Genomic DNA, 19,765 nt, shown 5'->3' on the forward strand with positions numbered 1-19,765 from the left:
GGGAAGGCTTGTAGTGGGCAGGTAGTACTGCAAGGAACGTTGGTAATCCTCGCGCTGTCATTGGCAGAATCCTCTTCAGCAGAGGACGGGATATCTGCCCACGACTTTCCCGTTGAGGAAGGCGCCGGTCGATCATTCCGTCGTCAATCCTGCATAAGCTCGGCCAAGCTTTACCTCAGCCTAGAGATGAGGATATCGGAATCTCGTCCATTGTTACCACCAATAAATGCCTCTAGATTCGTCAGATGGGCAAAGCAGGGCCTCTGGGTATTGTGTCCTGTTTGGGGGTTCCTCCATGACTGGTACTCGTCTCTGCAAGTGAGCGAGTCATCTTGTTCGCCACCATGATCTTTACTTGATTCATCATGTCAGGTAACAAGGGGCATTCTACATTGTAATTTCGGATCGTAGCAGTATAAATTTCCCTTGGTCCCTTAATGTAGCACTCCAGCGATCACGACCTGGATGACTTTGTTGTACCTGTGAAGGGAGCCAATCAGAGCTTCTTACGACCTTATTTTCTGCTCTGACATTGGAAGGGCCTTCGCCATGCTTTCCTCCGATGATGTGGATTTTTCCAATGTCACCGACGCCTCGAACTTTCTCGGTGATCTCCTCGATGACACTGACTATCAAGTGGATGGCAATGCCAGAGCCAGATACTTCTGGTATGGTATCGCTGCCCTAATCGCGGTGACTGCAATCGGCAACCTCGCTTGGCGGCTCGACTTGAGGTCAAGGTAAGGCCTCTCCCTCATAGTTACCCGAATCGTTTGGAAATTTAACAAGAGACATACAGGAAGTACCGAAGCCCATGCAGTGATGGTACTTCTCCTGGAATCTTCGATCGAGCCACGGCGGCTGCTATGAGATTATTACGACGGGCGACATACCTCCAAATAACTCCGACTCGCAACGCATTCTGGCTCAAAATTCCACCCCTCGGTATTGTCTACTTGATCTTGGCCTATATCCTCTTTATTTTGCTTCTTGAATTTGTGGATGATCTCGGTGTTACCGACCCTACATGGTGGACTCTCGTCGGCGTCCGCGCAGCATGGCTTGCTATGGCTCAGCTTCCGCTGATTGTCCTGCTTGTCGGCAAGCACAGTCTCATTAGTCTCTTGACTGGTGTTTCGTATGAGAGACTCAACGTCTTCCACCGCTGGGTTGCACGTGGTATGTTCCTTCTGCTCACGCTTCACGCTGGCTTCCTAGGAACGGCATGGAATCGTTACCCAGGCCTGCAATCGCTCGAGTGGGAGACGGATGAAGCTTTCCGCACCGGTGTTGCAGCCTATGCGATTGTGTTCTGGATGATCATCTCAGCGCTCGCTCCTCTACGACACCTATCATGGGAATTCTTCGTCGTTCAGCACATCATCACCTTCTTGGGGCTTATCATTGCGATTGGAATGCATATTCCTGGCAGTGCCAAGTACGCGCGCGTCTGGATCTATGTTGCGGTCGCTCTGTACCTGGTCGAGCGTTTGGTCTACTTTGTTCGTTTGACTTTCACCAACTCCGGCCGCAGCAGGGTTGCTCTCGAACCTCTGGAGGGAGACGTCACCAAGATGCGTGTGACAAATCCCCGTATCAGATCATGGGCACCGGGGTCACACGTCATGGTTGGAATTCCGCGTTTCGGGTTCATTCAGTCGCATCCTGCCACTATCATGTCCATTCCAAGCTCTCACAATGGAGAGATGGTCTTGTTGCTCCGAGCCTACAAGGGCTTCACCAAGCGCATCTACGAGAACGAGCACGGAAAGCTCAAGGAGTCTGGGGACGGATCAAGTCAAGAACGACAGCCCAGAAGCGATATGAAACAATATGCTGCTGTGATCAATGGACCTTACGGCGCTTCCCATGCTGAGTTTGTGTCTTTTGAGAATGTCATTCTCATTGCCGGTGCCACGGGAGTAACTTTCACACTCTCCATCTTGCTTGACCTCGCTCACCGAGCTGCCCTCGCAGCTGAAAAGGGCGATAAGCCGTACCCTGTGCGCAAGCTCATATTTGTTTGGTTGATTCGCAAAGCCGTTTGCGTCGAATGGATCTCAGAAGAGCTGCGTCAAGCAGCAAGCGATCTCGAAAAAGCGGGCATATCGTTCGAATTGCAAGTATATGTGACGAGATCCGACAGCGAAGAAGCAACTCTAAGCAATAGTCCTGCCTTGGCTCCTCTGGATTCCACCAAAGAGGCGACTGAGAAACACTATGTGTCGAACACGTATCACAGTATTCCTGGGCTGTCTTTGGATTCTGGACGTCCTACATGGAAGGACCTTTTGCACGGAGTTCTGTCCGAAGCTCAAGGCGAGAGTGGTGTCGGTGTTTGTGGTCCTTTGAGTCTGTCAGTCGAGGTTCGAAAGGAGGTCGTCTCATTGAGTGCCGACCGAGCTCGGCGTATCTACATGCATGTCGAAAGCTTCTCTTAGGAAAGGCACTTTGATTTGATGTATATAATGAAAACAGGTGATGTCTTTTCCCTGCTGGTATTGATTCCATGCATTAAGCCAAGAAACCTATTTGGTGATTTAACTAATATAAGCTGCTGCATAATTGATATTGAAGCTTATTCAGAGTTTCATTCTTTACTTTTTTCTTAGTGAAAAGCTGATCAACTGTAAGTCTATCAGGTGTGCAATGATATCTAGTAGTCATTATTATTCTTATATAGTTAGTTAGACCTTACATTCCTTCTTAGTCTAGGTCAAAATATAAAAGAAGACTGGAATCCCTCAAAGTTGGCAGGACATGTATGACTGCCGGAACTTAGGCGGCAAAGCAGCGAGGGAACAGATGCTAGGAGGGGTAACCACTAATATATATATGCTATTGTATGTTTTTGATGCACTTTTTTACTTCATTAATGCCATTGCTGCCTGATGCTTTAGAGAATATATTGCATTAATCTGGGCATTAGACCACTAAAGGATTGTGCTGCAGCTGCCAAGGGATGAGTGCCTGCAAGGGGAGATCAGCGCAGTGAGCAGGGATAACATGCTATGTAAACACTAGACTACAAGGTAGACAAAACAATACGGAAAGCCTGATCCAGCGTCCAACCCAGCGCAGCCATAACCATCCACTATAAAGTGGAGTCTTCTTTAGACCGACAAACCTAACAAGAATCAGCCATGCTCAACTCACAGACGACAAAGCACTCACCCCTAGATCTGGACTGATGTATACACATTCCAGTCCAGGGCAGCACACTCCAATGAGACCAGCAATTGTAGCACAGGTCTCCCCTTCCGGATGGCACGCATACTCACCCAGAGGACTTGGTGCAGCCAGAGCCATAGCAGTGAGGGAGGCAAGCAGGTAAATGAACTTCATTCTGTCAGAATTGTCAGTATCTGCTGAAACATAAAGAGAACGCGACCTACTCAAGAGTAATAGTGAAGAATGCTGATCAGGATCAGAAAGTTGGACGGGAGAGCTGGCCTTTATACCTGTCAACTGCGGCTAGCTAGGCAAACATGCAATGCATGCATTCCAGCTGTACCTAGTGATACGAGCAAGTCGTATTCTATTCGCCGGATAATTGCATCTGTTTACGTGTTGCATTCCGAAGCGAAGGATAAAGACATGAATACAAGGGATATTTGACATTGCTTAGCATGGCACCGGACTTTTATTGCCAGGATGCATTGATGGTGATCAATGGTCGATAACCAGAAACATAAGGGAAATGCTCCTATTCTTATACCTTTGATTCTACGAGTTAGGGTGATCTTATCTGACTATATAGTGAATTAAACCTTATCTGGCTGCTCTATCATAGCTTTTGATAGATAGTTCATACAAAAAGAATTAAAAGGAAAAAAGAAATGGACTCGCCGGGAATCGAACCCGGGACCTCTCCAAGAACCATTGCGTATGCGAATGGAGCGTTATACCCCTAAACCACAAGCCCTTCTTATTGGTATCTACTCAATATTTATAAAATATATAGCACGTTAGCATACAAAAGTACCAGCCTGAATGCATCGTGGCGAAGGTTGTCTGAGATACTTGAACTCGGGATGTCAGGTATGCTACTGCTGTCTGTTGCTGACACTGTGTCGGGAAGTTCATGGGAATCGAAATCGAGACCTGCAAGGATGGAAGCAAGGGGTAGAATACTGATTTAGAACCATGTCAGCTAAGAGCAATTAGATCAATGTGTAACATTGCTTCAGATGGACTGGTCAATGGAGGTAGATTCACATCATACGGAGTAGATAGAAGCAAAAGATTTGTTGATTATGGCCTGATATACCAATTCTTTATCTAATCAGCGTACCATGGATTACCAATGGTCAATCAGTCCAAAGTGACTAAAATTTGAATGTATTGATTATACATATATACTACACTCCATATGAATGATTTCCTAGGTATACATCATATCTCGTAAATGACAACACAAAACTTCAATTTGGGGTGGTGAGGAAAGACGAGCACCACTACTGCGGCAACTCCTCAATCCTCACCATCAATCCAGGAGGAACCTCTACCTCGTAAAGTTCCTCGACAGTCATATCGTCGGGTGCTTCAACGCTGTGAATAATCAGTATGGCTGTAGAAAGGGGTCTGAGAGGACGAGGCCTACGTCAAGTACTGCACCGGGGGGGAGGTGTCGCTGTGTTCAAAGGTATCAGGGAAGATGAGGTCTTCGCCTTCGTAGATTTCACGGAGACTGTTTGAATGTCAGTATGAAGCTAGAAAGTGATGATGAGCTAACGCACTGTTCTGCGAGCGTTTTGCCGTCACCGAAGCGGGCGTGGGCTTGTTCATTGGAGAAGTAGACGTCGAAGCTCTACAGACGGTTAGCGAGGTCCATACTCGACGATTGTGTCTGACTGACAAGGTCCTTGGTCATTGTGGCGGTTGGTGGATGCAGCAGAAGGAATTGATTGTTCTCTAGCTAATGAAGTGAGAGATGCGACCGCAGGAACGCCTTTTATACCTGTCTTTCAACCCCGCAAAAGATGATGGATGACAGACATGCAATGGTCACTGCGTCTGGGGATGATCCGGATAAATCGTTTGATGGCACGCAATCAGACGGTTGAGCGATACTCTGTATATGGAGTTGATTGGATGTGAGCTTCAGTGGTGAGATCATGGATACTTCATGATGCCTTGTATTGGTCAGTGGACAGTGATTTGCTTTGCGGGGAAGGACTGAGTTGGTGATGATCCACGGGTGGCCTGACCGATGACCCTGAGTGGTGAGATAATGGGCAGATCTGGGGTAACAGTTGATGTATCAGGATATCTTTAATCAATTGACTTTCTCAGATAAGCCATTCTCATCGTTGCATGAGGTGCAGTAACATAATTAGTTGTAGATGATCAGCCTCCTGGCAAGCTAAGGTAAACTCACCAAGGTATGATCACACTACATGATCTGGTAACTTGTTTGTATTATCCACCAGACTACTCTATCATTTTATACTGTCTTATTTATCCGAATTCTAGCTTAATTATGCTTATTCATGCCATAAGTGGAATAATAGATACAACTTACCCAAGTGCACTCAGCATGACCATGTCAAGCAATGATGATTACCCAATCAGATCCAATCATTCAGTCTTATGAAATAGACAATCTATCCATCTATCTAGGTAGTCGGTTCAGCTGAATTAAAATTCAATAGTCAGTGGGTCTTACTCTCATTGCTTGAGCAATTAAAAAGGCCGCCAAGAATCGTAACACAGAAAAAGCAATAACGCAACATCAAACACTTCATCATGCAGCAGCCAACAGAGCTGACTGCAATGTCCGTCTTAAATCGACAGATATCCCATTTCTACTTCCCCTCCTCATAAAAGTCATCAATGGATCTCAACTCGCTATCTGCATGGAGCATCCCGCTCGCACAATGGCTACTCGTCCAGCTCCTGACAGGATGGACAATCGCGTTCACACCGCCATACTCCAAAGTTAGACCGGCGATCACGGTGATTGTCATCGCACTCGCCTACTCCTTCCAGACTCAGGTCCGGCAAACCTTCGCCGAGACTCGTGCGCGTGGACCATTAGCGGCCATGTGCTGGGTGAATGTGCTCAATGCGATCGACCTGTTGATGCTGAGTCGGGTCTCGTTCGACCAGCAGATCGCCTGGAAAAAGAAACTCAATCAAGGAAAGACTTTGAACAAAAACAGCCATTGGAGGAGACTCGTCTGGTCTGTCGAAATGGCCTTCAACTACCGTCGCGTCAATACCCCGTGGCAGATCCGCGCTGTACCCGCGTTCGACAAGCACGACCCCGGATACGTCCCGGACAAGTGGGACTACTTGCGTCGGTGTGCGGTCAAAGTATGCGGCTCGCTGCTTGTGTTGCATTTCTGCACTATCGATGCAGGGGATGCGCATCTCGCGGGTATGATTTCCGAGATTTCAGACTCTAAGAAGGTGCTACTGCCTACTTGGGAGGAATGGACGGCGCGTCGCGTGATTGTCCAAACGCTATTCGCCATCTCTTTTGGATTTGTCATTCGAGCGGCTATCCTGGGAATGTATAACCTCCTCGCCATGTTCTTCGTCGCGCTGGGGGCGTACGAGCCCGTCGAGTGGCCGCCGATCTTCGGCTCGTTGGGTGATATGTACTCGTTGACGCGGGTCTGGGGGTGAGTGTTCATTTTTCCGGTATGACTAGACTAACAGAAGTAGAATCGCGTGGCATCAGATCCTGCGCAAGCTGGTCACATCCAACGCGGATTTCCTGCTTTTCGACGTCCTGCGGCTCCCGCAGGGGATTGTCGCCAGGACTCTCCGGCTGATCATGGCGTTTGCCACGTCGGGATTGGTCCACTTCCTCATGGATCTGGGCTTCGGGGTATCACTGGACCAGAGCGGAGCGCTGTGGTTCTTCTGTCTGCAGATTCCGGGCATTGTGGTGGAAGATTTGGTGTGGTGGACTTGCCACGGGATGATCAAGGGGATGAGTTACCGTTGGAGAATGGCTATCGGATATGTCTGGGTAGGCCTTTTCTTTCTATGGGCGGCCCCCGTCTGGCTGAACCCGATTATCCTGCGGTTATACCAGGATGGTCAGAGAATACCGTCTCCGTTTTTGGTGTTCAGGGGAGTCTTATTTTCATGAATGGTAACGTCGGTACGCGGTCTCGGATACCACTTCTCTTTGCTTTGACGCAGCATGCCTCTACACTGAAGATCGTTGGTTCTATAGACATCGCATCACCAGTGTCAATGGCAATAGATAGATATACAACGTTCCACGGTCGTGAATTAGTTGATGACAACAGCCAGATACTTGTATACGACCCGCGAGTAAATGACTCGGCATCGGTTGACCTCTCAAGTTCAGTCACTGCTTTTCCATGAATCCAGTGGTACCAAATCGAACGAGACCATGATCGCTTACAGTCCTAGAACTAATTTCCACAGATCAAGTCAGCTCTACGATGTAGTGGTATCACAGACTACTCGTTCTTCGAGCAGGGACAAGACGATCTACTCTGCTGGTCCGATTGGACCAGGCTCAATACAGTCACCTTTAATTAGAAGGTCAGAGGTTTAAAAGGTCGTCTGAGTTAATCTGTGCGGTTCCAGTCCCACTTCGGTTTGGCTTGGTTCAGTGACACTTAAAGGAGCTGGATGACAGTAGATGCACCTAGGATTCTCAAGTAGGTATATTGGGAAGATGGCTATACCAGGAGCAGAGGTATCACATAATGATTGTGCGCGTGCAAGTGACTCATTGACAGTTCAAATCCAAGATGGAAAGAAAGGTCCAGAGTACGGGCTACGGACAGAGTGAAAACTTTAATCGAGATCAGTCTAGAATAGCCTCTAGGGTTGAGTCTGAATCGGAATGAACCGTTGCTGATCATGTCCACTCAAGCTGTAGTGTCAAGTGTGTGCACAAGCCAAAGCTGTGATGACCAGAAAACTTGTCTTCTGCAAATCATATGACAGCCGGCGAGACCTTATTGCTGCCATGTTGAATGCATCAGTATCATCAGGCTCAGCCTCAGCCTCATGATACAGGCGTCAATGCAGGGAAACGGCGCAAGGCTGCACAGGGCCTGATAAAGGAACATAAATTCGGAAAGCGATACGAGGAGCAACACACTAAATTTTAGCTCTGCCCAGAGCTGAAGGGGAAATCCTCCCTAAAAAGGAAAACAAGGAAGAAGGTTGAGGCTATCCGATCATTAGTCCCGTCCGTTCCAAAGGTCCATCGACTCCCATACGAACCCATCTCCACTCATCTCCATTATCATTTATCACCATGTTTAACTCTACCAAGGCTGAATCCTGTCAGGCTGGAATCACGCAAATCAGACACCACCAGAGTCCAGTCCCTATTCCTACCCGCTTCTGATCTGTCGATCTGCGGAATACGAGCAGTCGCTTCCTGTGGCGCTTCGTCTCTGACCAGTCAACAACGGCGAGACACTTTTCTTCCAGCCTGATTGGAAGGCTAAGCGAGAGGAATGATCCTGCGACACGAGCTTTAGCTCAAGCGATAGTCATGGGCTTGGGTTGAAGGCTATTAAATACAGCCTGTGCCGCCGCAACTGCACGCCTACCTCTCAGTCAAAATCACAAAAGACCAGAGCAGCTAGTTCGCAGATACCAAAATGCGCCTCCCGGCCATCGTCCCCCTCGCCCTCCTGGGCACCTCCTTCGTCTTCGCCGTCATCGAGCTCGGCCTCGGCGGCCACGTCGCCTCCCTCTATACCGGCACCCGCAAAACCCTCGTCTACGACCCCAACAGTGCCTGGGGCTACTCCTACAAGACCGTCACGTTCTCCGTCCCCGCCATCCTCGCTTTCCAGATCTTCACCGCCGTCTGGACCATGCTCGTCTCTGTCGCCGCGTTCCTTCTTCCCTGGTTCTTGCGCGCCAAGGCCGCCCCCGGAACACGACTCAACACGATCATCACGGGCGCGCTGGGCGGAGTCTACTTTGTGACGATGGTGTTCTGGCTCGCATGCTTTGCGGACATCGCGGCCGAGCTGGACGGGTTGGGCACTTCCTCCAATTACTTTAATGCGGTGATGGCGTTTGCGGTGCTCTTGTGGTAGGTTTATTTTTCACATCCGTTTAATCACCCCCGACGTGGCTAATGCGACTGGGCAGGCTGCTCTTCGTCGCGCTCTTCGTCATCGTTGTTCTTGCCATGCTTGGGATTCTGGAGAGTGACGCCCCCGGGTACGCAGGCATGAGGAAGAGGGAGAGGGCTGCGACCGAGGGAACCCAGATGCAGACAGTCGAGGTTGCATAGGTATGATGTTGATGTCCCTGGAGAGCGGCGGTGGATTAAGTTCAGATAATCCAGCTTGCTTGTCACCGGGAGTTGAGAGAAAAGTGTATGCGACGGGGATGATGTCGACGGATGATACCACCATATACCCATCCTTAATCTAATAATTCTGATATCCAATCAATATTTCTTGCACTCATGGGCATATGCATCCTCATTGTCAATGATTAAGCTTCTGCTCAAGCTACTGTTTCGCACTGTGCCACAGAATGTGCCACGCATTGCGTTTAACCTGGGGGCAACGCATATCTTTCAAAGACTAACGAGGATGTTACCGGGCAGATTCGGGAGATTTGCTGCCGAACGGGAGCAGCCCGCCCTGGAATCCACGGGGGTTCCGCCCGTGATATAAATGCTGGGCTCCTTGGAACTCGGGGGAGGGCGCCGCAGTAGGGACTCCGCCTCCAGGAACGAGATGTGAGATCGAGATTCTTCACTCAGGAACCCTAGGCCAGGAGTACGTGTGCCGTGCCATGGGGGATGCGATTCAGCACAGGCTTGTTCTTTGTTTCTGTCAGGAATATAGCTGATACAGACGTTTTCCAGCAAGATGTTCCCTTTCGTGATCGAGTAGCCTCCCGGTTTCGGTGCGGCGTACTGATGTGGTGCCTTCTCTTCTCACCTCCGACAATTTCGATAGGATCGGATGAGAATGAGAAGATCAGTGCTTGATATCAACGTATCGAGTCATTGCGCTGAGCCAGAATGTACTATCAGACCCAGTGAATCGTAAGACGCGACAAACATAGCCCTCATCCGTGATTGTTGTTCGATATCCCGACCGCCATAACGATCGAGAGTATGAAGATCACCAGATTCACCTGTTCCATTAGCCGACTTTCGCCACGCGGAAGGAAGCATACCTACCAGACCAATAAAAATCCCTATCCAATTTAGATCCCAACCCCCTGCATAGACCTTCCCATGAGCTACAGCGCTCTGCTGTCTCCAAAACCGATACGCTCCCATCAGGGCGATCAGAATGGCAATCACATGACAGGTAACTGCAAGAGGTATCCCAACTCTATAGTAACTCAGGCGAGCATGGTCAGCGGTCGTGCTCTGCAGACGGAACAGCTGAGCGATCAACACACCCTGCATGGCAACGGTGATCGAGGTACGGATATACGCCAAGAACGTTCGTTCCAGCGCTAGAAGATGTTAGCTTTTGAATTGCTTTTTGCGCTTGCTTAATGCCACTCCTCCGATCGGACTCCATAGGCGGAGAATGAATGGTTTTTGGAAAATAAACTCGATCCAATTCCATAACTCAAAAATAAGCATACGTACCATAATGGTCACGGTTGCTCTTTTGTGGGACCGTCAAAGTAACATTATTTGCCCAGAATCGTTGGATGCAGCCCAAGACCCCCTTGCGTGGCTGCCGACTGGAGCTGCTCCGGGATACAGTGCGACGAGTAGTGACTCGGAATTCCCCCGAGGATATCGATCCCGAGGAGAGATCATCCCGCTGGTCATCCTGAGTCGGAATTTGTTGGAGTTCGAACCAATCTCTCTCGTCTATGCCACGGCCGGACAGTGGCGAGGCCTCACTCTCGGTCGGCGACTGCAATCTGGATTGGTGAGTGCCGGAAACGGAGGAGCTCGAGGACGAGGGTGCAGCGGAGAGCTCAGCGGCAGGCGCATGCTCGGCAGAAGGGTTTGCCATGATTGTCACGGAGGATGAAGAGGCTTATGCGATGTTGTCATTGCGGGCTTGGATGATGCGATGGGAGATGAGGATGAGTGGTGGATTGTGTCTGGGGTAAAGAGCGAGCTAAGTACGAGGCCCATCTCTGTTTTGGGTCGGCGAATCCGGCCGGTTCAGGCAATAAGGCACTTCCCTGAATCGCCGACCCATTTTAGTTCCCAGTTCTTACAATTAACTTTGCAGATGATGTCAAGTGTTTCTCTGATCATATCAGGGTTTGTACAATATGCGGTGTAGATACTCTACAGTCATGTCCACGAGTAATTGCAGGAATGCTACCAATGACAGGTCAAGCCACGGTCATCCTCCTTGCAAACACACATGGAATTGCCCTGACACATTCAACTGGCCTGAACAAATTGTCCGAACCTGCCCTGGTCCATATCCCTTTTTAACTACTGCAGGAAATGCCATTGTTTTATGGTCATGTTGCGGTCGCGGAATACGTTCCGTCTCCGGAAACGGAAAATTCTTGAAAAACTGTTTTTTGCTATTGTACGTGTGGACATAGGAGACAGTACAAGAGCTAAAAATAAAAAGACGACGATGGAAATAATACTCCGTGCAAATATAGACAAGATCAAATATACAGAGTAGATAGGTCAAAAAAAAGGTGGATGAAGGAAAAAGAAATCTCCCCGACAGGGAGTCGAACCCTGGTCTCCCGCGCTCGTTCTCATATGAGTGACAAGCGGAAATCATGACCGTTAGACCATCGAGGATTTGTTAGTAGGCTCTAAATGCAGTTTTGACCTTATGAAGCAAATTGACCAAGCAGAGGGGCTCCAGAGAGGATGACCATTATCTTGAAGCTCCCTGCTCGCAGAAAGCCAAAGCCCTTGTTTTTTCCATCTCATAGGGCATCTCCAGATCTATGTTCATCCATTTACACGCGGAAAAGCTTCAAGTATTCGCAGGCGTCGCTTACCGGTTACCAACCACTACATGACCACCTTCGGATTCCCAGTATATATTTCCGTCGAGGCGCTCCATCCCGATCATGGAATTCCAACCACCGGACAGATGCTCATTAAACACACCTCCACTTAGGTGAAATATCTCCAAACAGCGCCTGCCTGGGAAACGCCTTCCCAGGGATTTGGCTGTTTTGGTCATAATCGGACTGGTCGGTCAGTACATCCGTCAACTGGTTGCGGTGTCTATACCTTCCAAAGTGAGAGCAGAAGTGTCTCATTGCAAGATTAGTCTGAATTCGAATTATCAGAGTTGGCTGTCGATACAAACATCCAAGCGTCGATTTCTCCTCCGATAGGTACAGGTCATCATATTCTTATTACTCTATCACAGTCACCGTGGAGGCAACCACCTGGGTCTCTCTGATCCCCACCAGGAGCATCGATAAATCGTTCCATGCAGGGAGTCCTTTGTTTCTAGCGTAAACGGTACAACTCCCAGCCCGCCGACAACCCCCTCTGGATCGTCATGCGGGGGTACCTCCACTACAAACCTCGAGGCCCTGATCTTTGTCAAAGGCCTCAGGAGAGTTAGCAGAGGAAGCGGCTTGTACAATGTTCCCATGTCGAGTGAGCGTAAGGTGACGACAAGTTCCTCCAGCGCCTCAATACCCGCAAGGACAGCGCATGCCTGTTCCCAGGAGGAAAGAACATTGGCGATGATGGCACGATTTTCAAAAGCTTGGATGTCAAGCCGGATATATCGTATTGATGCGAGTCGACGAGGAACCATACACAGTGGTAATGCCTGAACTGTAAGCGTGCTGTCGAAGTGGAATTTATTCGCTTCGTAGAGGAGACTAATCGCCTCGGTGTACCTGTACAGTCAATGAGACCGTTGCCATTTACTAGCTCGGAGGTAAATGCTTACACTCTGCGACAGCTGCAAAGCAGCGGCAGTATCTGGTCCTGATGGGGGCTTTCGCCGGGCAATCGCCTTGCCACCGTGCCGTCGTCAGCCCAAGGAGGGTAACAGGAGCTGTGAATATCACTTTGCATATCCGCCTGTGGGTTTACATTCCTGCACGGCATGCTGCAGAGTCTCCGATGGGTTCGCCGGACATGAAGCGCATTTGAAGGCACAAGGATCTCGCGATATATCATGCAGCGGATTTCGGGGGCCAGATTTGTGAAAAATAGGGACTGGAGCTGGTCGTGAGATCGTTGTTGAACATCCTCCTGCTGCGGCCGCAGAGGAAGGGTCAGAGAGCGGCGAGAGCGTGACAGAGCGACTGGTGGACGGCCACCTTTCTTAAGGATTTTCTTCAGAATCTCCGACGGATGAAGCGCATACCAGATGCCGCTGAAGATTAAGGACACTGCCCAGACGAACCACAAGCCGATTACAAAGAGGGCGACGAGGAGAGTCTCCGCTATTTTTTCTGCGACGGACCTGACGCTCATCCCTAGTTACAACTTATCGCTATTAATGCCAGGGTCAGTTCTTGTCGATATGATCGAATGCATCAGCTGCGTCAGAACTGTGATTATAATAGAATCCATCAGGCTACCGGAAATCAGCCTGAAATTAGCCTCGTATCCTTGCCTCGTTTTGGTCTTGGCGGTAGCCTTAGCCGTTTACGTTCCAGTTGGTGCAAATATCGGAAGCATGATCACGTTCTGGTTAAAGCACCCATTTCTATAAGCAGAAGATAAGACATTTCTCCACGTGTTGTTCGTACGAAGAGACCAGAGCTCTCCCACAAGCCGAGTCGCCAATCTGAGAGACTAAGACACAAGACCGTAGAAAGAGGCCAGATAACAACATCAACACGAAGAAAATATGAAAACCCTCTCCTCTGAATCCAATCTAACAACACAATGTTCCCAAGATACTCGATAGTTTTTCTACTATCCACCATCAGTATCGCCGCACATGCGTCTCCACGCAGCAGCGCAGTCCAAAAAAGCCCCAGCGTCATCATCACCGGCCCCTCCTCCCTCAACATAACCCACCTACTCGTCCACAGATACACAAACACACCCAGATATCTGTATGACGCCGTCAACCACAACGCTTATCGCCTCGGCGACACAACCTTCCACAGCTTCGCCTTCTCCCTCCAGGAAGAATGGCAGTTCGCTCTGCGCGGGTATTACAATCTCGCGCGATTCACTGCAGAGTCCAGCGACGTTAACCTCACACCAGGCTTGATCTGGGTCCAGGAGGATCAGCTCTACGTTCGTCTTGTTACGGGGACACCTCGTGAGCCCCAGATGAGCACTTTCCGTCTAGGGAGTGTGAAGGTGTGGAAGTGGCATGTGGTATCTGTTCTGGCCAAGTGGGGTGTTGAGGGAAACGGAAATCTCCAGTTGTGGGTTGATGGGGTGAAGGTCCTGGAGGAGTCGGGGGTGGATACGATTATGGATGATGGGGGATTGTTCCGGTTTGAGAGTTGTGGATTGGGGAGGTGTTTGGGGGTGTAGATTGTCTTTGGATTCAGTGGAAGAGTCTGATTGCTACTGGATGTGCACTAATATTAGTTGAGATGCATTTCGGTATCATAAATGCGTTATTGTTTAGGGAATCATTGATGGGCGTAAGTACTTTTGTTTTCAAGAAGCATGCATTGTGCAGAAACCATCAAAAGTCTCTTTGAGCAGACGATGAAATGACAGCCAAGCCATATGTTGAGGATTGGAGATGATGGATAGGATCGTCCCGAGTTACTTAAACCTTACTATCCTCATACCGCGCAAGGCTATTCCTTGCCGTCGCATTGAGAACATAAAACGGCAGCATGGGCTGTGCTGTTGCAGGCGACAGCTGCGGATCGACGACTTCCCTCTGGCGTGGTAAGGACACGGTCACCTGGCCATGACTTTCCAACGGAGCGATAATCGAAGTCGACATATTCGGCATTGGAAATAGATGCGGCGTGCTAGGTCTGAAGAGCGGGTGGATGTTCTTCTCAATAGCTTCGAGGAGGGACTCGCGAGCGGTCGGAGAGGGAGTCGGCGTGGTGGCTTCTGCACTGTCCTCGTTGCTGGACTCAAGGCACCGAATGACGGTGTCGATGGATGGAGTCGACTGGAGCGACTTTTCCCTGCTGCGAGTCTGCAGAAAGAGCGGCTCGGGTTCTTTGCAGGTGTAGTAGTTTGGGAGTGGGGAGCGGAGGATGCTTGTTCTGACGCTCATCTCGCTCTGAGGGGATGGTAAGGGGTCGAGAAATGAAGGGACGGGTGATAGGAGGCGGTTTCTCCACTGTGGACTTTGTGGTGAGATGAGGTTGGTCGTTGAAAAGACTGATTCGGCTGTGCGGCCGATATCTATGTGTGGATTGGACACTCGACAGGAATGGTTGTCGAGGATGTTGGAGAGGACGAACGAGAGGGCACAGAGAAATCCTTGACAGTATGCTGAGATCGTCCATACGACGGCGTGGGCTATGTTCATGGAGAGCCACACGCTGCTGGATGAACTCTTTGGACTGTTGAAGTAGAGATTTCCCACCCTCTCACCGCTAATGATGCCGATATTGATGAATATGATGGGACTGAAGAGAGCTCGAGCTCGGAATTTCCACAGGACCCATTCTGCCGCTTGAGATTCGCTCTCAAGGAATAATCGGTAGGATAGAAGACCAACGAGTATGAAATTCACGGCTGTAAGAGAAACGCTGCTCCATTTGCTAGGATTGGGTTCGTTTGATGGGCTCTCTTGCAGCATATAGGATGTAATGGAGATAGCAAGGTCAACGAGAACGGAAAAGGCCGTGATACTGCCTACGAGGCAGACAAGCATGGTTCTTCCCATGCTGACAGCGTTAGGGGTTATACTAATGGTGGATACCGAGAGAGTAAGCAATATAAGCAGTGGAAGGAGGGATAGAAATCTGGGGTTGAACGCCGGATTGAAAAGCACTGGGACGAAATACTGGGAATCAATGGGCTGGCGTGAGCATTATCATAAGCTTTTTCAGTAACTCGCGACATTGAGAAATCGAAATAAGTTTGCAAGTTGAAGACAAGGAATCAATGACGACTAGACTACATCGCATCAAGATCTAATCAGACTCGAGTTGGGTAACAGCGAAGGCAGCTTTGAATTTCAAGTAAAGGTAGTCGGTCTATATAGACTAGGATGGACGAAACTTTGTCTGCTAGTCGCCTAGTTGTACACCTTCATTGGAGCTTCATGTTATGATGGTCCAGACTCCGGTTCCACCTGAAATCGGAGTTACTGATTTTGATAGAGACCACGCGGTTGGGGTTGCATATTCCCTGATTGACCTTCAACGGTCTGGCAGCAACCAGTGAGAAGTTCCAACGGGCATCCCGGATCATGAATCAGGGCGGAAATTGGACCCTTGGAGACCGAGTCCAATCGGGTCTGCTGCCTATTCCTTAGTGTGGGTCAACGGGACAGAAACTCGCCGAATGCCCAGTTTTACTGTTGGCAGGCATTTCATTGCTACTATTGAGACTGTTGCTGGAAGGTTGGACAATGAACTCTGAAGGCTTTCAGGAACATAGCATGTTCTCTTTTTCTCTGGGGACTACCTCTCTAGACCTCTGTTGATCTCGGAGATCAATCATCTTCTCCCAGAACAATAAGAGCATGATCCGGCTATGTACTTCTAATCATTATCCACTGGCTTTTAGTGCGCACGAACATGACGGAAAATGATGTAATGATTATGGGGAAATGGAGCAATGATAAGGTTAACACTCCCATCTCAGGTCAAATGTATCCAAAGAACCGGTCATCTCATTGTGATGATACAGCTGGTTGCAATACCAGTGCAAATGTTTATTTCTGATTTCTTTTCTGAAACCTAATTCAAAACAGAGCTAAACTGTAACTAGCAAGCCCATGGAATATCTATCTTCTGTGTATTTTAATGATAATGTACAAAACTGTAATCTGTAATAATGACATGCAGACATACATTTGGATCCCGTACGGGTGATCAATGGGTGGCTTCGTGCCCTTCTCGCCTTGAAGGATGGAATTGTAAAGACCCTTCAGAGCTATGTAGTTCGACCACAAGAAACATTTCTCTACTGGAGCATAGCGCGGACTTTCTGTTCCCCGCTCGAGTCACCTCAAAGCACGAATGGGGCGATCCAGTGCGGGGTTACAGTAGATACCTAGTGTCTGAGGCTCTGAGCGTCCAGTTATAACAACCCCTAGTCACATCAACTCAGCTCGGCGGGGCGCGAAAAGACGCATATCAGCAAACAAACAATAAACTTATTACCAAGTCTGAATTATTTAAGTCAATAAACAGAGTGCAACCTCTGCCGTTTATCATTTCAGTGGGAACGTCAGTTTGTGTCTTAAAAGTACTATGAGCATTCCAGCCTTCAATCTCCAGGCTAACAATGAGGCAGATGTGTGATTATATAGTGACCACTTGCCCTCGATGCAATAACATTATCAGAACCGAGCAAATCGATACCTGCCGTAATACCATCCATACAGCCTCTGACTTAAACGCCAATATAACAGAACGAAGCGAAGTTTGTGGACCCTGTAGTTTGCCTACCCCGGAGTCACAGTGAGACAAATTCATGGGTTCGAAGCTCCCAAGATAGCACTGAAGCATACCTGCTGACGTTGACAAAGGGCATGCGAAATTCACAGAAGTAATGACGGGTCGCGGGGATTGAGATATGTTGGTGGTCCGGAGGTATAATCTACAACGAAGGGTGGGAGGCTCTTGATACCACTGTTGTTATGCGCTCGGGCAATATCTTTATTGATCTTGTTCTGTGCTGGTATAGCTGCCGTATAAGCTTGCACTGTAGCACCCAGCCGAACAATTGCAACAGGAAGCTTGTTTTGCTCTGGTAAATGTCCCACTTCAGGGTCATAGGAAGTATTTGAAATATCAAATACAAGGAACACGCGGGTCGCCCACTTCTCCTTTGCCAGCAGCCTCATTTTAGGCCAGTGGTTATATGTGTACTCCACTAAGCAATTCTTTTTGAGGATCTCAAAAGCCACTGGGAGCAAGTCCTCTGAAGCAGACCAAGACTGTTCCCAGTAGGCACTGGTGTTTGAGATGATGACAAGAACTCGAAGGGGCTTTTGTTCCACCATTTGGATGTCTATGTTTGTCAGTTCTATTGTCTTTGGTATCCAACCCCAGGTGACTCACTGTGCACAGTCTGAGACTATTATCATCTATTGTTCTAGGTAAATGAAGCTGTGTCCTGTAAAATGCCCCCTAGAAAGACGCGGACGCGAGGTCGGATTTATGAATAATCCATCTGAGAGCCAGTTCCAACAGGCAAATGTCAGGAACATTGTTATTCCGAAGGCCTGTGGCTTAGGCTTTCGGAGACCTTTACAAAAGTGGTCTAGCGTGTGTGTTCCAAAGTATTGAAGAGTATCCATGATAAACATCTGCACTGGTATTGCAGTCAGCTGTACACTGCTAACTAACAGATGCTATAGTTTACTCAACTCATCAACATGGGAGTGGTAATCATAAGGTACTTTGTAAACCCTTGATACAATCTCACAACAACCTGCAATTGCTCTCAGTGTATCTCGTCCCGGCGGATACACGGAATATCGACAACTCGTTGACGAGGTACAATCCCTGAATTTTACCTCCTTGGAGGTTCAATAGTATATTTTACACGAATTAGATAATATGCCTCCTAATATGCATACCTTTTTTAACGCTAATCTACTTCCGCTAAACAGCAAGATCCATGAAACGCGCAAGCAAATGAACAGAAGCTTATCACTACATACAAGAAGAAAGAAAAAGCTAAACCGTACAGACAGCGGAAGAGGGGAGATTCATCTATTCCAATTAGTCCTGCAATCAATTCTTCAAATCCATCAAATACTTGACCCCCGAATCAAACATCCACCACGCCGTCAACTCATGCAACCACTTGCCCACCGCAGTCTCCAACGGCATCAAACCCTTCTCCCCCGTCGGCTTCCACATCAACGTCTCATTCATAAAGACCATCTGATCGTCTTTCTCCGTAATCGTAATCACCAACCGACCCCGAACAGCACCCATCGGCTTAAGCTCAAACTCCACTTTCTCCGGCGTCCGCAGAAAGACCCGGTAAGCGCCGCAGACGAGATCCCCCTCCTTGAAATCCAGACGCTCGAGGTTCGCTGCCTTGAAACTGGGCTTTTCATCCTCTGTGCTCATCGTTCGGAGGATATATGCTTGCGGGAATCTCGCGAAGCGGCTCATATTCCGCCGGAGCATGCGTGTGAGCAGTTCTTCAGTCGGTAGAGCGGGGAGTTTTCCGCGCGGCACGGATGTCGTGGCTGAATCGTAGACAGCCACTGTCTGCTCCGTGAAGACCTCATCGGGTGCGGTGGTGATATTGGGGGATATTGAGCGCGGAAGATGCCCGTGTTGCTCTTTCGTTGTGATGCGCGATTTGAGGTTCTGGCGGAAGAGGTAGACTCCCACGGCGGTGGTGCCGAGGATGGCGGAGGTGATGGGGATGACGGCTTTCATGTTGCGATGCGACTCGGTTGGTGAAGAGAATAGAAAATTTGCGAAAGTGGACGAGCTCGTATGGATTAAATAGTCGGAAATGCCAACGTCATGAGGCCGAATACGAGATTTGGATCGCGGCATGACCCACTCACATTCTTGACTCTATTGTTTCGCTGCGAATGATTGGCCCATTTTAAGGCCAAGACAAAGTCAGGGACTAATTTATGTCCATAAGTAGTCACAAGTGATGCATAAATTGCCCTGTTTTTGGATCCCACCCCTCTGATACAAAACTTAGGTTGTCCCAGTTGGTGATTTGTGGGACCATAGCGAGGCTTGTTTTCTGCGATGCCAC

General features: G+C 48.8%; 10 protein-coding genes and 2 non-coding genes across 12 annotated transcripts; 4 read left to right on the forward strand and 8 right to left on the reverse strand.

Annotated features, from left to right (window-relative positions):
- Positions 1 to 549: 549 nt before the first annotated feature.
- On the forward strand, positions 550 to 2,441 carry Aspvir_002955 (ferric reductase family protein; the record flags this gene model as incomplete). Its single annotated transcript, XM_043274546.1, has 2 exons — positions 550 to 740; positions 800 to 2,441. 2 exons carry the CDS (start codon positions 550 to 552, stop codon positions 2,439 to 2,441), a joined length of 1,833 nt encoding a protein of 610 aa, XP_043130481.1.
- Positions 2,442 to 3,840: 1,399 nt separating this feature from the next.
- On the reverse strand, positions 3,841 to 3,925 carry Aspvir_002956. Its single transcript has one exon. It is a non-coding gene; the product is annotated as a tRNA-Ala (tRNA).
- A 532-nt stretch (positions 3,926 to 4,457) lies between these two features.
- Positions 4,458 to 4,873, reverse strand: Aspvir_002957 (uncharacterized protein; the record flags this gene model as incomplete). The annotated part of the gene is made up of 4 exons (XM_043274547.1): positions 4,458 to 4,551; positions 4,604 to 4,690; positions 4,740 to 4,810; positions 4,859 to 4,873. The coding sequence occupies 4 exons, from the start codon at positions 4,871 to 4,873 to the stop codon at positions 4,458 to 4,460; spliced, it is 267 nt and encodes an 88-aa protein (XP_043130482.1).
- A 962-nt stretch (positions 4,874 to 5,835) lies between these two features.
- On the forward strand, positions 5,836 to 7,105 carry Aspvir_002958 (uncharacterized protein; the record flags this gene model as incomplete). The annotated part of the gene is made up of 2 exons (XM_043274548.1): positions 5,836 to 6,629; positions 6,673 to 7,105. 2 exons carry the CDS (start codon positions 5,836 to 5,838, stop codon positions 7,103 to 7,105), a joined length of 1,227 nt encoding a protein of 408 aa, XP_043130483.1.
- Positions 7,106 to 8,609: 1,504 nt separating this feature from the next.
- Positions 8,610 to 9,256, forward strand: Aspvir_002959 (uncharacterized protein; the record flags this gene model as incomplete). Its single annotated transcript, XM_043274549.1, has 2 exons — positions 8,610 to 9,052; positions 9,112 to 9,256. The coding sequence occupies 2 exons, from the start codon at positions 8,610 to 8,612 to the stop codon at positions 9,254 to 9,256; spliced, it is 588 nt and encodes a 195-aa protein (XP_043130484.1).
- A 291-nt stretch (positions 9,257 to 9,547) lies between these two features.
- On the reverse strand, positions 9,548 to 10,964 carry Aspvir_002960 (DUF202 domain-containing protein; the record flags this gene model as incomplete). Its single annotated transcript, XM_043274550.1, has 3 exons — positions 9,548 to 9,892; positions 10,163 to 10,446; positions 10,586 to 10,964. The coding sequence occupies 3 exons, from the start codon at positions 10,962 to 10,964 to the stop codon at positions 9,548 to 9,550; spliced, it is 1,008 nt and encodes a 335-aa protein (XP_043130485.1).
- A 676-nt stretch (positions 10,965 to 11,640) lies between these two features.
- Positions 11,641 to 11,728, reverse strand: Aspvir_002961. Its single transcript has one exon. It is a non-coding gene; the product is annotated as a tRNA-Asp (tRNA).
- A 586-nt stretch (positions 11,729 to 12,314) lies between these two features.
- Positions 12,315 to 13,384, reverse strand: Aspvir_002962 (uncharacterized protein; the record flags this gene model as incomplete). Its single annotated transcript, XM_043274551.1, has 2 exons — positions 12,315 to 12,798; positions 12,852 to 13,384. The coding sequence occupies 2 exons, from the start codon at positions 13,382 to 13,384 to the stop codon at positions 12,315 to 12,317; spliced, it is 1,017 nt and encodes a 338-aa protein (XP_043130486.1).
- A 417-nt stretch (positions 13,385 to 13,801) lies between these two features.
- On the forward strand, positions 13,802 to 14,407 carry Aspvir_002963 (uncharacterized protein; the record flags this gene model as incomplete). The annotated part of the gene is made up of 1 exon (XM_043274552.1): positions 13,802 to 14,407. One exon carries the CDS (start codon positions 13,802 to 13,804, stop codon positions 14,405 to 14,407), a length of 606 nt encoding a protein of 201 aa, XP_043130487.1.
- A 244-nt stretch (positions 14,408 to 14,651) lies between these two features.
- On the reverse strand, positions 14,652 to 15,737 carry Aspvir_002964 (uncharacterized protein; the record flags this gene model as incomplete). Its single annotated transcript, XM_043274553.1, has 1 exon — positions 14,652 to 15,737. The coding sequence occupies one exon, from the start codon at positions 15,735 to 15,737 to the stop codon at positions 14,652 to 14,654; it is 1,086 nt and encodes a 361-aa protein (XP_043130488.1).
- A 1,827-nt stretch (positions 15,738 to 17,564) lies between these two features.
- On the reverse strand, positions 17,565 to 18,029 carry Aspvir_002965 (uncharacterized protein; the record flags this gene model as incomplete). Its single annotated transcript, XM_043274554.1, has 1 exon — positions 17,565 to 18,029. One exon carries the CDS (start codon positions 18,027 to 18,029, stop codon positions 17,565 to 17,567), a length of 465 nt encoding a protein of 154 aa, XP_043130489.1.
- A 736-nt stretch (positions 18,030 to 18,765) lies between these two features.
- Aspvir_002966 (uncharacterized protein) lies at positions 18,766 to 19,428 on the reverse strand (the record flags this gene model as incomplete). The annotated part of the gene is made up of 1 exon (XM_043274555.1): positions 18,766 to 19,428. One exon carries the CDS (start codon positions 19,426 to 19,428, stop codon positions 18,766 to 18,768), a length of 663 nt encoding a protein of 220 aa, XP_043130490.1.
- Between the last annotated feature and the right edge of the window lie 337 nt (positions 19,429 to 19,765).

The sequence above is a fragment of the Aspergillus viridinutans genome (assembly GCF_018404265.1).
Source record: "Aspergillus viridinutans IFM 47045 DNA, scaffold_13, whole genome shotgun sequence".
Taxonomy (NCBI): Eukaryota; Fungi; Ascomycota; class Eurotiomycetes; order Eurotiales; family Aspergillaceae; genus Aspergillus; species Aspergillus viridinutans.